Source organism: Fusarium venenatum, assembly GCF_020744135.1.
Source record: "Fusarium venenatum strain MPI-CAGE-CH-0201 chromosome Unknown EDB82scaffold_1, whole genome shotgun sequence".
In the NCBI taxonomy this organism is placed as follows: domain Eukaryota; kingdom Fungi; phylum Ascomycota; class Sordariomycetes; order Hypocreales; family Nectriaceae; genus Fusarium; species Fusarium venenatum.
In genome coordinates, this window is record NW_027072129.1 from 335,966 (window position 1) to 351,008 (window position 15,043).

Consider the following 15,043-nt stretch of genomic DNA (forward strand, 5'->3'; position numbering starts at 1 on the left):
GCAACTTGACAATAAGATCTCATCGGTCTAGAATAACGATCTGCAAACAGCATGTGACAATGATCAACAGAAGCCTCGAGTATTACTGCATAAGCGCCGAAGGATAGCTTTATGCGGCGCACTTAAGCTTGAATAGTTCGTAGCTGCACTACCCCGCCCTACAGAGTAAGGAGGATATGTATAAAAAGGACTAAGTAAAGAGCTAGTCTCTCTTTTTCCCAAACCTTTGCTCTCACCTGTCGGATATCACAATTATCAATCAATAAATCACGCAACATGGTTGGCCGGCATCGCCTTGAGAAGTGGAAGAACATCTTCAGGGGAAGAAAATCGGAAGATGAGCCAAGTACGGTTACATTACCAGTCCGCAATCCGACCCCGCCCTCGATTTCCAAGCCAATTACAGATCCAGAACAACCTCCTGTCGACGAGCAGCCACAGCATAAGGCAGAACGGAATGAGCTGCAAGAGAAACTATGGAATGAGGCTTACGATACCCTCCACAAAGGTGGAAATAAGTATATCGTCGAATATGAAGAGATTCTTTTGACTGAGCTTAAGAATGACAACCCTGATATAGCCTCACTGGGAACTTCCTATGAAGAGCGGTGGCGCAACATGCAACGACTCGTTGAACTTGGTTTGAAGAAGACTGAAACAGAAGCCAAGATCTACGGGAAGGTGAACGATGGACTGCAGCTCTTTGACACGGTGAGATCACTCGTCACACCAGCCGTGTCAGCCGTCCCGCAAGCTGCCATTCCCTGGGTTGGGGTTTGCTTCATCCTTGAAGTCTTTTCCAACCCCGCCAAACAGCCAGGCGTCCATCGCGCAGGACTTCAGCACGTTCTGTCTCGTGTCAACTGGTACTGGAACCTAACAGAGCTTCTCCTCCAAGACAATTTGAAAGCGAAAGAAGACATCAGGATAACCGCATTGTCCAACCTGCGACAGGACCTCAGGTCATATGTGCTAGATCTGTATCAAAAGTTTCTCTCTTACCTCATAGAGAGTATCTGTTACTTTCACAAGAATCGCGCCACTGCTTTCCTCAAGAGTGTAGTTTACATAGACTATTGGGGGGGCAAGCTCACGGACATCGAGGCCTCAGAGGCAGAATTCGAAAGAATGTCTCAGAAGTACAATACGACAGAATCACGCGAAAGACTCGGGACTCTAGTCATTGGTGTCAAGAACATCGAGAAGGCTATTGATCGCCAGACTCAGCAGCTACAAAAGCTTAACGAGGACGAGAGCGACAAGATCTGCTTCCAGGATCTTTATACAACCAATCCATTCATGGACAAAACGCAGATCGAATATGACAAGGGTACACCTTTGCCCCATTGTTATTCGTGGATTTTTCTCACTGAGGGTTTCCAGAACTGGCAACAAGACCCTGATCAAAGACTGCTTTGGATCAAAGGTGACCCTGGGAAAGGCAAGACAATGCTCCTCTGTGGCATCATTGATCGCCTTGATGAGATGACGCCGAACCTTATCTCGTGTTTCTTCTGCCAAGCCACTGAGAATTATCAGAATGATGCAACAGCAGTTCTTCGCGGCCTGATCTGGAGCCTTGCCTGTCAACACCCTGATCTTATCACCCATGTGCGCACTCAATTTGACAACTCAGGTCGAAAAGCGTTCGATGGACCAAACAAATGGGAGGTTCTGTCTGGCATCTTGAAGAAAATGGTGTCAGACAGAGACAATCACGTCCCAGAAGGCACCACCATTGTGATTGATGCCCTTGACGAGTGCATCAAAGACAACGACAAGCTTCTTGATCTTATCGTGGATATCTGCGCCGATAAGGACTCTCGAATAAAGTGGATTGTTTCGAGTCGCAATTGGGTAGAAATCGAAGACACCATCATGGACGAATCGATTAGCCCCCGACGGCTTATTCTATCTCTGGAAGATAATGAAGAAGTTGAGCAGTCGATCAAAAAGGCTGTTGATGCATTTATCAAGCACAAGGTTGAAGAGCTAAAAAAGAAAAAGAAGCATGCGGAGATCCCGCCTGAGGTTAACGAGATCTTCACTGAAAAGACGGGCAACACCTTTCTCTGGGTGGCTTTGGCTTGCAAGAGATTGGAGAGCAAGGATGTCGAGCCATGGCAGATTCTCGATATACTCAAGGGATTGCCATCTGGCTTAAAGGACCTTTACAGGCGCATGATACAAGAGGTTATGAATTCCAGTCATGCTTCACAGTGCAGGGATATTTTAGCAGCTGCTACCCTGGCGCATCGCCCGATGTCATTGGCAGAGCTGTCATCCAGTTCTAAGTCACTCTCTCAGCATTCGAATAGACTTGACGCTCTTAAAAGGCAGGTCTTGCGTTGCAAAGGTTTCCTAGTTGTCTCAGATGACGTAGTGTCGTTTGTACATCAATCCGCCAAGGACTTTCTGTTGGAAGACCAGCTTGCGAAGGAGTTTGTCTGGGAAGCGGAGAGCGAGGATCAACTATCGAAGAGTATTCTTCACAATCACCATAATATTCTACTTACAATGTTGGAAACGATGAAGAAGACGCTCAAATACGATATATACGATCTTAAGAAACCGAGTGCAGAAGTACCGATTCCTGACGAAGAGGATGCCTTCGACCCCTTGGACCCGGTGGAGTATGCATGTTGCTATTGGGCCGACCACATTTTGACATTCGACGACGAAAGTGCAGCCGCTACTCTTGACTTCCTAAAGGCGTCGCTTCTCTACTGGCTAGAAGCTTGCTCACTGGTCGGAGAGGTGGTTACTACAGTACTGGCGATTCAAAAGCTGCAGAAGCTACTTGTATGTCACTATCCCCCATCCCAAGAGTCCATATTTAACAAAGTTCCAGATTGGTACAGAATACCACGAATTGGTCAGTGTCTTGCAAGACGCTAATCGGTTTGTCCTAAGTTTCAAGACTGCAATCGAATTGTTTCCTTTGCAAATTTACACGTCCGGACTTCTCTTCAGTCCTAAGAGTTCTATCGCCCGGCAAGCCTTCCAACAACATACCTTTGAAACATCGTGGCTCGACCTACCTGTTCCGGAAGACTGGGATGCTTGTGTCCAGACTCTTGAAGGCCATACATCCACAGTATTGAACCTCGCCTTCTCTGGTAACGGCCAATGGCTCGCATCTGCATCTGAAGACTCTACACTCCGAATCTGGGACGTAGCAACGGGCGTTTGCTTACAGACTATGGAGTATCCGTATGAAGACGTACAGGCAGCTGCATTTTCCCCGGATAGCACTTGCCTTGCGTTGTCTACAGGCCATGAAATTCATTTTTGTGATACCAAGTCAAATGAATTCAGCACAGTTCGCACAGTTTCAGTCTTAGGAACTCCTACTATTGGTCTTCTTTTCTCACCGGATGGCAACTGGCTCGCCTGTTGGTCTACAAGGGGGAAGGTTCGGATTCTTGACGCGAAAACGGGTGATTGCATTTATGATTTCACACTCGAGCAAGGACGTGCACCTCCGATCAAACAGCAGAATCGATTTTCATTTTCATCCAACAGCCAACGTATATTGGTTGGGTCAGGAAAGGTTGCAATCCGCGATATAGTCAAGGGGTCATGGATCACCGAAGATCAAATTTCGCCTGGTCGTCTTTTGACGTCTGCTTTTTCCTCAGATGGGACATGGGTGGGACACGCCTATGGCGAACATGGGCATTCTATTTGGAGGATTTCCGACAGCGGCGTTGAGCTCAAGTTCGAAATTCTCCGAGAAGACGGGCTCGGATTGCCGGCCTTGGGTCAATATGTTATACCTTTGCCCTCGTGGAACAGGCCGTCGGCCTTTTCAGGCGACGGCAAGCAGGTTGCAACATGCACTCAATATCCCTACAGGATCGCCATAATTGAGGCTTCAACTGGAGACACGTCATTTGCAGACGCTCGAGACTCAGCAGATGCTGCACTTGGCCTTCCCAAAGCAATGGCCTGGTCAAATGACAGTCAATGGCTCGCTGTTGGGGGAGTTGAAGGAAATGGTGAAATCACTATCTGGGATTCAAAGGCAATCAAAAATGGCAGCAAAGAGAATCAAATTAGGAAACGTATACGTACAATGGCGCTGTCAACAGATGGTCAGAGGTTTGCCACGGGTTCTGAAGACGGCGTTGTCGAGATCCAAGATATGGCGCGTCCAGGCAACAACGTGCTTACACTCAAGGGCCACGATTCTATTATACACGGGATAGTGTTTTCCCCATCTGGAGACATGCTCGCAACTCAGTGCTCGTACCATGTCAAGATATGGAACATCAAAGTGGCTGGTGAATGTGTACACACATTTAAGGTTGGCCCGATCGACATTCAAATGATTTCAGTATCTTTTTGGCCAATGGCATTCTCGGCAGACGACTACCAATTCGCATTTACCAAGGGAGAAGAGATCGTTGAACTTCATGACCTCACAAATCAGAGCATGTCTGAACTCCAGATGGAAAATGTATCCTGTCTAGTGTTTTCGCCTGACGGCTTGTCACTAGCAGCTGGAGATCAAGTCGGGAAGATCAGAATCTGTGACTTACAAACCAAGGATATCCAGGAACACAAATCCGGATCTCACCAATCTTCACACGCCATTGCCTATTCATCTAATGGTAAACTACTTGCATACGCCACCACGACAGGAGAGATTTACGTATGGGAAATGCCAGCAGCAAAGGGTATTTTCAAACTGCAGACTGGGTTGCAGATTGCACAATTATTGTTCAGCCCTGATGGTAGATCGCTTATGACTGAACGAGGTCGTTTGACACCCGAAAGCTGGCCATCCAGCACTGGTGTCCAAGATGCTGAGACCGAGACTAATGAACTAGCGGTAGTGCCGTTTGCTGCCCAAGGCTACGGAGTTGGGTTTGATGGAGCTTGGCTGACAAAGGATGGTGAGAGATTGGTTTGGTTGCCACCTCATTATAGGTCGAGCTCTGACTTCCAGAAACATGTACTTGTCTCTGATTCAGCTGTTGCAATTCGCAGCAGCTCTGATCAGCTATTAATGTTTGGCTTTGAGAATGGATGGAATTAGGTATTTTATTATGTCGGGATGAGTATAGTTAGTGGTCAAGACTGACAACATATTATGAATATTGGTAACCTGATAATAGTGTTTTTATTGCTCGTGCTCGACAATAGATATAAAATGCAGGGGCGTGTGATTATTAGATAGTGCTGAACGTAGCGAGCTCTGACTCTTCACCGACCTTCCCTTGCATTTATTTAAAGAATATTTTACAATAACTCCACTTATAATTTGTCCTATACATAAACCAACACAATCTGCGAACCGCGCCTAACTAATTCTTCTTCTCTTTTTTCCGTTTTTTCGGGTTTACTTAAACATCAACACTATGCCTCCCCCTCTCGTTTCTGAAATCGAACCATCTTATCAGAGATTTAGGGTTAACCCAAATGATGAATTCATTGGCGAAGAAGAAGAATTCGATCGAGTGCTTATGACGATGACTGATCGAGATGGTAAAACTCTCTATGAAAGCGAAGTTTTGCCGCTTCTACACGAAATTATCCGACAAAACAATCTCGAAACACTCAGGCAATATTTTACTCGTGCGCCTTGGGCCGTCCCAAAGCTTCCGAATGGTGTAGAAGAATTTATTGAAGAAAACGATCTCTTCCTCCTGGCTGTCGAAAGTGGAAGTCTTGATATACTTCAATGGCTTCTAACCAACGCGAAGAGAGATACCAATTCTGCCCAACTAATACGATTCAAAACTCGCGGATACCAGCTGCTGAATGAAGCTGCCAGGTACGGTCATATCGAGGTCGTGCAATTTTTACTCAATCATCAGCCATTATATGCCAGCATCCACGATCGAGATAGCAATGGCTACACTGCTATATTGTCAGCTGCAGATGTCTATTCAGACACATATTGCTACACAGCCGAATGGGATAAAGTTTGTCTGGAGAACAACGAGGCGATAATCAATCTACTGCTGGATCGGGGTGCTTGCGCTTCTGATACTATCCCCCTGATCAATAATCCTGATAAGACCTTGGATACTGTTCTGACTTTGGTTGTAAAGTGGGCATGCCCTGAGTTGATCAAGAGACTTGTTGATTGCGGTGCTGATGTTCATGCTACTGTAACAAAATGGACAATGCAGATCGATCTCAGGACCAGTTTTCCTACCGTTTCTGGCGTTAATGCGCTAGCCATTGCGTGCTATCATGCAAACTTCAAGGCCGTCAAGACTCTAATGGACTGCCGAGGTGTTGGGGTAGATGTCGCGAGTATGGCGTGCTTTCGAGACAGTTCAGCAGGACTTCCTCTCCACTGGGTGACTCGAAATAATTTGCCAGATGAGTTTGATTACATCCCGGAATCACTGCTAGATGAAAGGGTGCGGAATATCACTAGCCTTATTAGACTCCTCCTCGACTTGGATCCTACAGCAGTCAACATGCAAGACCAGGATGGATTCGCACCTTTACATTATGCTACACAAACCTTTGGTCGAAACACCCAGTTGTACACTCCAATCTTCGAACTCTTATGTAAGAGAGGTGGGGATGCCAGTATACGCAACAACAAAGGCGAAACACCTCTGCATACCTTGTTCGGAAGGTGTATGGCCAAGGTACCTGTCGACCCAGCTGCTGTATCTGTTTTACTCGCCCATGGAGCAAAGGTCACGGACACTGTTAATGGGAACAAACCTTTGCATATGGCAGCCGGAAACCTACATTTTGCTGATGCTGTATCGGTGTTGCTAGATCACGGTGCGGACCCTGCGGCAAAAGATTCGTCACAAGCGACGGCTCTCCACAAGGCTGCTGTTGGTAGAGCCTGGGTAAGCAGGGTTGGTTGCACAGCTGAGAAAAGAAGGAGATTGCAAGACGACATGCTGGCGAGACTAGTGAAAGCTGGAGGAGTGGAGTTATTGGACCTACCTGATGCACATGGTCAAACTCCACGACAAATATGCCAAAGGAAAAGAGAGCAATGGAGAATTGCTGAGTTACCTCATACACCCCCTGGACAAATGAGATTCACTGATGGGCGTGTGTACCCGGGAATTGGAAGGGGGCGTGGTCGTGGAAGTGGACGGTCTGGACGAGGAAGGGGTCGATGAGTGGATCCGTTGATATCTGCGACGCGTCTGTTATGGTATTATGTTAAACATCAATAACAGACACTAACAATGTTCATGGACTGTTTCGTGAATCCACGTTAGTGTCTGTTATGAATGCTCAGTGTAACTCCACAAGGCTAGTCTGGACTGGATCCTTGAATTCACGCTTATTATTGGTGGCATAAAACGGGTTAGCGGCAACGACCCTTGCCGAGTTGCACATAAGACAGGGTGTCAATGCTCAACCTCATCAGGTTGTCCTCTGTGGCTGTAGGGTATTTAGTGTAAATTGACATTCTGACAGCTTCAGCGTCGCAAGAATGCATCCCCGAACAAGCTGATCTTATCATATTCAAGATGGTACAGATACAGAAGAACTGATAATTATTGGCTTTTAGACTGATAGTCGACATGTTGAAAGCAGAAAGGTTATCATCTTAGTGGCAATTGAGACTTATTTCTTAATGCTTGTGTGACAGGCTAACAGTACTGGGTAGCGGCAGTTATTACACGTGATTCAGAGCTCTGTTATCTGATCTTATCTGATCGATCCATGTCAATCAAAATGACATCGTAGAACATTGCTCACAAGATTGGTTTGCCAATTTGGCTAATGATTACTATCGCGAGCTGAGCCGTTGACACATGCTCGTAAATCCTAGACATCCTCGGTTATTATAGCTTGTCCTCCGTTACTAGAGCCAACTTCATCTCAGCGGAACGTGCACGCGATGAGAAAAGTCTGACATGAGGCTCCGCTATTCCGGTGTCATATGCCAGATATGCTCAAGACTCGGATCCACATGAAGCCATAATATCGGAGCAGCAGCTGTGGATCTTGAAAGGGTTACCGAGGCTCTTGTTAAATTACTTTGCCGTGTATGAGATACTTGACGACTGATTTTGGTCTGTATTTTAATTTAATTTCACATCTTGATACCACTGGGGACTGCGAAGCGAAGAAACTACACTCTTTTACTCTACTATTACGCGCGCTGTAATTACGCCTTCTTTTCCTTCGTTTTACAGCCTTGTTGGAGTTCTCTCAAAATTATTGGCAAAGATGGGTATCATCGATCAACCACAGTCAAAAGGCCAAGAGTCAAACACGGGTGACTTTGCTGCTGTGCAGAAATCAATCACTGAACTTCTTAACCAGCCTGACTACGACGATGGAAGTGCCGGCCCCGTTCTCGTGCGTCTAGCTTGGTACGTCTGCACAGCATTCAAGATATGCGATTCGATTACTAATTTGTTCCCAGGCACTCATCCGGCACATACGACAAAACAACTGACACAGGCGGTTCCAACGGCGCCGGTATGCGCTACGAAGCTGAAGGTGGCGATCCCGCCAATGCCGGCCTGCAGAATGCTCGTGTTTTTCTTGAGCCTGTCAAACGTCTTCATCCCTGGATAACATACTCTGACCTCTGGACACTCGCTGGCGTGACGGCGATTCATGCCATGGGCGGACCTGAAATTGACTGGCTGCCGGGACGAACCGACTTTGTCGACGACAGTAAGCTTCCGCCTCGTGGTCGTCTCCCAGATGCAGCCCAAGGAGCAGAACATATTCGCCACATTTTCTATCGAATGGGATTCAACGATCGCGAGATCGTAGCCCTTAGCGGTGCGCATAATCTTGGCCGTTGCCATACTGCAAATTCAGGCTTTGAAGGCAAATGGGTCAACAATCCTACCCGGTTCTCCAACCAGTACTTCCGTCTCCTACTATCAGAAAACTGGACTGCAAAGACAATCCCCGAGTCTGGCGTACTGCAATTCTCCTCGGTTGATGAAGATACAGAGGAAGAGTTGATGATGCTTCCCACTGACATGGCACTCACGACGGACCCAGAGTTCTCTAAGTACGTGCACATCTACGCAAAGGACAAGGATGTATTTTTCGAAGACTTCAAGAAAGCTTTTGCGAAGTTGATAGAGCTTGGAATAGCTAGAGATGCGGAAGGAAGTGTTATCAACACTGATAATCAGAAGGGAGGTTATAGGAGTGCACCAAAGAAGAGTGATTCGGCACCCACTGCCTCAGGTCAATCAGGTGTAGCCAAGACAGGAGGATGTCCCGTGATGCACCACAGGGCAAAGTTATAAGTATTAGATTAGAGATACAATCATCAACCCTAGATAGTTTAGAACTTTAGAAACGTGTTTATTAGATGTGGTGTATCTATATATATTAATACTCCAGGTAAGGAAAGCCATATAATAACCTAATGGTCGGTGTATAATCTTTACCACTGTGAATTCTTCGTGACATCATACCCTCGGCTTTATCTCTAAAAATTCCTGTAGAACTGAACTTGGTGTCGTCAGAAATGAGGCTATGCAACTGCTGTCAGATTTGTCACAACGCCACATGATCAAGTGGCAGAGCTCGGGAAGCATCTTTCCGAGAAACTAAAAGTAAGCAAAGTAATATTGTATTTGACCGACTCCGATATTTACACACATAAAGCAGAGTTTGTAACCTGTATAAAATCATAAGAGTATACACCGACTCAAGAATTAAAATCGTTATACCTAGTTTTATAACTTAACCGTTTAACTCAATTAAAGCTACCCCAGTAAATACAACAAAGGTGAGCTTACACTTCAGGTCACGCCGATCAACAGTCGGAGAAGTCAAGGCAAGATAAAATAAACTGACATACAATTTAGTCTCTTGTGCTTCCTACCAGTATCTCTTTAATACCCTGACGTCTAGCCAAAAAGTCTCAATATGCGAGCTGTTCTTTCACCATATTACTTGCTGCTGCTGGCAATTAAAACAGTCTCTGCAATTCCCCCGCCTACAAATCTTCCAGTTGTAGACCTCGGCTATGTAAGTGTGCAATCGTTTCCCTCGCCTTCTCAACTCATGTCTGTAGGAACTTCATCGTGCACTCACTCACGACAACAACACCGATACTTACAAGTTCTCCAATATCCGCTATGGGCAAGCTCCCACTGGTAATCTGCGATTCAGAGCCCCTGTTGCTCCGTTGACGAATCGCGACAACATACAGACAGGAGAAGAGATAAGAATCTGCCCTCAGGGACTTCCAAAATGGCAGGCGAGTGCATCGAAAGCAATAGGTCTCTACTCAAGTGGCAAAGACTTCAGCCTCGACTCATGGATTGCCGACATCAAGGACTACGTGCCCTCAGTGGGAAGACCACTTCCCCCAACTACGGAAGACTGTCTTTTCCTTGACGTGCATGTCCCTCGTAAAGTTTTCATGGCTGCGCAACAGGGCAAAAGCTGTGATGCGGCTGTACTTGTCTGGGTAGGTGATAGCAGTCTACTTGGCGCAGGGAACACAGCTAACTGCGAGCAGATACACGGCGGCGGCTATGCTCTGGGCTCAAAGAACGGGTGGCCAACTCCCGGGTTTGACCCTAGTGGTCTTCTGCAACACGCGAAAGACTTTGAGAAAAATGGCATCATTTTCGTTGCGCTCAACTACCGACTTGGGGCTCTCGGCTTTCTCCCTGGCTCCGATGTTGAGAAAGATGGACATCTAAACACTGGACTCCTCGATCAGCGTCTTGCCCTCAATTGGGTTCAAGAAAACATCCATTTGTTTGGCGGCTCGCGCGACAGAGTGACTCTCATGGGTCAATCAGCAGGCGGAGGTTCTGCTTTGCTCCATATGCTCGGTGAGAAAGAGGGCTACAAGGCTCCTTTTGCACAGATTATTGCTCAGTCGCCTGCTTTTATTCCAACTCTCCAAGCACCGGAAACAGCTTACTCTGGTTTTTTACAAGCATTGAATGTTACAACCCTTGCAGAAGCTCGGGAAGTCAGCTCTGAAGCTATCATCTTGGCCAACGCTCATCAGATTGGGAACGCACCTGCGACTTCCTACATCCACGGTCCTGTCCTAGACAACAACCTGATCCCGGATTATCCCTACACCATGTTTGAAAAAAGAGAGTTTGACAAGTCAGTCAAGGTCATGACATCTCATACCTCCTTTGAAGGAGCGCTGTTCTTTGATGTGGAGAACATGGAAGATGATGATTTTGTACCCTGGATCCAAAAGTCGATACCAGGGCTCACCATGCTAGAGCAGGGATATCTAGCGAATGAGCTGTACCCACCTATTTTTGATGGTAGCTTGGGCTATACGAATCAGGGCTCTCGACAGATGGCTTTGTGGGGTGAGGCAGTCATCGACTGCAACTTTGTGGGCATCAGCAAGGTTATGAATGGTCGAGGTTATGCTTGTAAGTTCTCCAAAATTGGTCAACAAATTCATAACTAACGTATCGGTAGATCGATTCAATGTCACCCCTGGCTTGCATACTCAGGACCTTAAGTATACCTTCAACGACCCTCAGAGTCCTGCGTTTGAACCTGTTGCGCAAGATATCTTGCAAACTGTTCTCACGAGCTTTACTATGAGCGGTTCTCCCAAGCTTCGAAATAAATATACCATGGAATTTCCTCCATGGGGAGGTCAAGGAGATGTTATTAGTATAAATGGACAAGGTGTTGAGAAGACATTGAATGTTGTTAACGAAACACGTTGTGCTTGGTGGCATAATCTTCACTCGAGAAAGGCCGCGCGGACTTCCGCTTTGCAGCTATAGCAGATGGTCTTACAACATCAGTATAATCGATAGTATATATAACCCAAATTGTCTCGGTAATCTCAACAGGTATCGGTGTCTCTTTCTTAACTCCTTTGACTCGTCTGCGAATTCTCTCATTCCGTCCTAACACAACTGTCAAAATGTATCTTAAATACTTGCTGCCATCAACTGACAAGACTATTTGGATTACTCATCCCACTAATTAGATGGGTTCGATGGCGCAGTCCTCTTCAAAGTGAGAGGCACCACTTCATCTGACTTCGCCGAGGTCGAAGCATTCCAGCCGACAGTATAGACACCCTCAATGTCAGTGTCCTGTCTATACCAGAGAGAAAGCATTTCTCCACTTTCCTCAGCCATAAAGAACGATCCGTAAAACATGAAGTCTGAGATGTAGTTACTAGTGTTGGCTGTGCTGTTGACCATTTTGACAGTCTTGGATGCAGACGATGGACCAGGGATGACGAGCGGCTTGTTTGACCAGGTAGGATGTTTATCGCCCGGAAGATCCGTGGTGTTGGGGGAGGCCTTCAACTCATTGTTGGAAAAGGTGACTAGACTTCATTAGCCATTTATACTAAATGAGTAGATGATTTGACCTACATTGAATTGGTGCGGCCTGGACATCATCGAGGCGGCTGAAGTTGCCTACATATATCGCATCTGTTGAAGGATCAGCAACCAGTAAATGCATCACCAGTAATGATCATTCTCACCGCCTGCAGAGAATAGCGAAAGTCCACCAACATCAGGACCATAAGCATACAGAGAAAATGGTCCCGAATTCTTAGCTGCCGCTACATAAGTAGCGAAAGCTGGTAGTGCAGCTTTGGCAAAATCAGAAGCACGCATGACTGCTGAGTTGGTCGGGAAGAATGGATGTTCGACGATAAGCGGTATGTCTGCTTGTGGGTAAATTCAACGGAAGGAAATGATAAGTGATATAGTAGAAAAATACTCAAATGGGACCCTGTCACTAAATCCGCCTTACGTGCCGAATATCCGTTTGTTCAACGGTTCGGGTCAAGATTAATGGCTTACGCATTTCATGCGCCTCGGTTTCACGGGTTCTCCCACAAGAACTACGATTAAGTACATAGATAAGAACGTGATGTGGGCAGCTAGTGGGAAACCGTTTTGATCGACGTTCTAGTGACCCATTTTAAGTTTAGTTCCAGGAACGGCCCGGTGTTTCTCTCCGGGTGGCCCATGTTTCAAGCTGACGTTAACTGCCGTTAGTGTGAATGGCTTCGTCGGCAAATCCGTATGCGTAACAGTCACTTTAACAGGGCGTTTATAGGTCTCGTATTTGGGATATCATAGTACTTAAGAAGTGCAGAGGAAGTTGTAAATACCAATACTAACTTCCAATCATCCTCCATTGGTCATATTTCACACTGTCTTTCTTCCTGCTTGCGTTTCTTGACAAGTCATTTTTTTATTAGTCATGCGGTTCCATCATCTGCTATTAGCCGGTTACTTCGGGCTTGGGCAGACCATTGGACACAGTCATTCTTTCCTTCATCGTCGTGATTCCTGCGATGGAAACACTGCTTCCACTAGGTCAACATGGTGTGACTATTCCATCGATACTGATTATTCCACCGAGGCGGTTGATACTGGGGTGACAAAGGAGTATTGGCTAGAGCTGACAGACGTTACTGTTGCTCCGGATGGCTATTCGCGCTCAGCTATGGCCGTCAATGGTACTATCCCAGGGCCTACTCTGTTCGCCGATTGGGGTGATACTGTCGTGGTCCATGTGACTAATTCTTTGACCACATCCCTCAATGGTACTAGCATGCACTGGCACGGTATCCGCCAGAACTACACTAACCAATATGATGGTGTTTCATCTATCACCGAGTGTCCCCTTGCAGTTGGAGAGACCGTCACCTACACCTGGAAAGCTACTCAGTATGGCTCAACATGGTACCATTCGCATTGGGCTCTTCAGGCTTGGCAGGGTGTCTTTGGTGGTATCATCATCAACGGACCTGCCACTGCAGACTACGATGAAGATCTAGGCATGGTCTTTCTCAACGACTGGGACCACCAGACTGTGGATGAGCTCTACTATTCGGCCGAGACAGATGGACCTCCCACATTGGATAACGGACTTATTAACGGCACTAACGTATACGGTGATGATGATAGCTCATCCCAGACTGGCTCTCGCTTCAATGTATCCTTCGACTCTGGGACGTCATACCGTATGCGGTTAGTTAATGCTGCAGTCGACACGCATTGGAAATTCTCCATCGACAACCATACTTTGACAGTCATTGCATCAGACTTGGTACCAATCGAACCATATGAAACAACAGTGCTGGACATCGCCATGGGTTAGTACAGTCTAATACTATGAGGCTCTTACTAACGACACTTAGGTCAACGATACGATATCATAGTCACCGCCGACCAATCTGACGTTGCCGACGATTTCTGGATGCGTGCCATTCCCCAATCAGCCTGCTCCGATAACGACTCCACAGATAACATCAAGGGTGTCGTCTACTATGGAGATAGCCCTGGTACACCCTCCACAACTGCATACGACTACACAGATGGCTGCGACGACGAGACAGACAACTTGGTCCCCTACATCTCCAAGACCGTTGAAGATGCCAATTGGAGTGACCTCGAGACAGCCACAGTTGGAAAGAACACTGCTGGCCTGTTCAAGTGGAAGCTTAATAGTACTAGCATGCTAATGGACTGGGCGAACCCGACTCTAGCCCAGGTCCTCAACGGCACCACTGAGTTTGAGACAGATGATGCAGTCATTGAGTTGAGCGAAGCGAGTCAGTGGGTCTACTTTGTTATCGAGACTACCCTAGCAGTTCCGCATCCCATTCATCTTCACGGCCACGACTTTTTCATTCTGGCACAAGGAACTGGCACATACTCGTCGTCCGTCACTCTGAACACAAGCAATCCACCTCGTCGTGACACTGCTATGCTTCCAGGAAACGGATATCTCGTCATGGCTTGGGAGACGGACAACCCTGGTGTGTGGCTGTGCCATTGCCATATTGGTAAGTTTGATGACCCATAAAGTGAATATCAATTTGTTAATTATTCCACAGGTTGGCATACTTCGGAGGGTTTTGCTCTGCAGTTCATTGAGCGTGCCACTGAGATCCCAGATATCACGACATCTAGCTATGTGTCTGATGTTTGCGATAGTTGGACCACTTTCCAGAGTGAGAACTCAATTGAGCAGGAGGATTCTGGTGTCTAAGTAGGGTAGTTTATATATCCAATAGCATTGGTAACAATACTATCCTATCTAAGCTAGTAATTCCTTTATATCGTAGTTTCCATTACTG

The 15,043-nt window shown here is 46.6% G+C and overlaps 6 protein-coding genes across 6 annotated transcripts; 5 read left to right on the top strand and 1 right to left on the bottom strand.

Annotated features, from left to right (window-relative positions):
• The first annotated feature begins 240 nt into the window (after positions 1–240).
• Positions 241–5,226, top strand: EDB82DRAFT_1252 (quinon protein alcohol dehydrogenase-like superfamily). Its single transcript, XM_025732491.2, has 2 exons — positions 241–2,802; positions 2,852–5,226. Exons 1-2 carry the CDS (start codon positions 277–279, stop codon positions 5,042–5,044), a joined length of 4,719 nt encoding a protein of 1,572 aa, XP_025591410.1. The 5' UTR covers positions 241–276; the 3' UTR covers positions 5,045–5,226.
• Positions 5,227–5,366: 140 nt separating this feature from the next.
• On the top strand, positions 5,367–7,224 carry EDB82DRAFT_453988 (ankyrin repeat-containing domain protein; the record flags this gene model as incomplete). The annotated part of the gene is made up of 1 exon (XM_025732490.2): positions 5,367–7,224. The coding sequence occupies one exon, from the start codon at positions 5,367–5,369 to the stop codon at positions 7,110–7,112; it is 1,746 nt and encodes a 581-aa protein (XP_025591409.1). The 3' UTR covers positions 7,113–7,224.
• An 820-nt stretch (positions 7,225–8,044) lies between these two features.
• EDB82DRAFT_549167 (putative heme-binding peroxidase) lies at positions 8,045–9,224 on the top strand (the record flags this gene model as incomplete). The annotated part of the gene is made up of 2 exons (XM_025732489.2): positions 8,045–8,321; positions 8,375–9,224. The coding sequence occupies exons 1-2, from the start codon at positions 8,176–8,178 to the stop codon at positions 9,222–9,224; spliced, it is 996 nt and encodes a 331-aa protein (XP_025591408.2). The 5' UTR covers positions 8,045–8,175.
• A 341-nt stretch (positions 9,225–9,565) lies between these two features.
• Positions 9,566–11,759, top strand: EDB82DRAFT_482094 (Alpha/Beta hydrolase protein). Its single transcript, XM_065608180.1, has 5 exons — positions 9,566–9,712; positions 9,792–9,954; positions 10,001–10,399; positions 10,451–11,342; positions 11,392–11,759. The coding sequence occupies exons 2-5, from the start codon at positions 9,853–9,855 to the stop codon at positions 11,706–11,708; spliced, it is 1,710 nt and encodes a 569-aa protein (XP_065465212.1). The 5' UTR covers positions 9,566–9,712; positions 9,792–9,852; the 3' UTR covers positions 11,709–11,759.
• Position 11,760: 1 nt separating this feature from the next.
• Positions 11,761–12,788, bottom strand: EDB82DRAFT_531361 (uncharacterized protein). Its single transcript, XM_025732485.2, has 3 exons — positions 12,428–12,788; positions 12,315–12,374; positions 11,761–12,265 (listed from the first exon to the last, which is right to left on the bottom strand). The coding sequence occupies exons 1-3, from the start codon at positions 12,561–12,563 to the stop codon at positions 11,910–11,912; spliced, it is 552 nt and encodes a 183-aa protein (XP_025591406.1). The 5' UTR covers positions 12,564–12,788; the 3' UTR covers positions 11,761–11,909.
• A 370-nt stretch (positions 12,789–13,158) lies between these two features.
• EDB82DRAFT_531362 (Cupredoxin) lies at positions 13,159–15,008 on the top strand (the record flags this gene model as incomplete). Its single annotated transcript, XM_025732484.2, has 3 exons — positions 13,159–14,056; positions 14,102–14,749; positions 14,801–15,008. The coding sequence occupies 3 exons, from the start codon at positions 13,159–13,161 to the stop codon at positions 14,953–14,955; spliced, it is 1,701 nt and encodes a 566-aa protein (XP_025591405.1). The 3' UTR covers positions 14,956–15,008.
• Positions 15,009–15,043: the final 35 nt, after the last annotated feature.

Excerpts from the sequence above, each read along its gene's own strand:
- EDB82DRAFT_1252 (XM_025732491.2), top strand. The coding sequence starts at position 277 with ATGGTTGGCCGGCATCGCCTTGAGAAGTGGAAGAACATCTTCAGGGGA. Across the intron at positions 2,803-2,851 it reads AAAAGCTGCAGAAGCTACTT|ATTGGTACAGAATACCACGA; the intron begins GTATGTCACTAT and ends ACAAAGTTCCAG.
- EDB82DRAFT_482094 (XM_065608180.1), top strand. The coding sequence starts at position 9,853 with ATGCGAGCTGTTCTTTCACCATATTACTTGCTGCTGCTGGCAATTAAA. Across the intron at positions 9,955-10,000 it reads CAGTTGTAGACCTCGGCTAT|GAACTTCATCGTGCACTCAC; the intron begins GTAAGTGTGCAA and ends TCATGTCTGTAG. Across the intron at positions 10,400-10,450 it reads ATGCGGCTGTACTTGTCTGG|ATACACGGCGGCGGCTATGC; the intron begins GTAGGTGATAGC and ends AACTGCGAGCAG.
- EDB82DRAFT_531361 (XM_025732485.2), bottom strand. The coding sequence starts at position 12,563 with ATGCGTGCTTCTGATTTTGCCAAAGCTGCACTACCAGCTTTCGCTACT. Across the intron at positions 12,375-12,427 it reads TTCGCTATTCTCTGCAGGCG|ATGCGATATATGTAGGCAAC; the intron begins GTGAGAATGATC and ends ATCCTTCAACAG. Across the intron at positions 12,266-12,314 it reads CCAGGCCGCACCAATTCAAT|TCACCTTTTCCAACAATGAG; the intron begins GTAGGTCAAATC and ends AATGAAGTCTAG.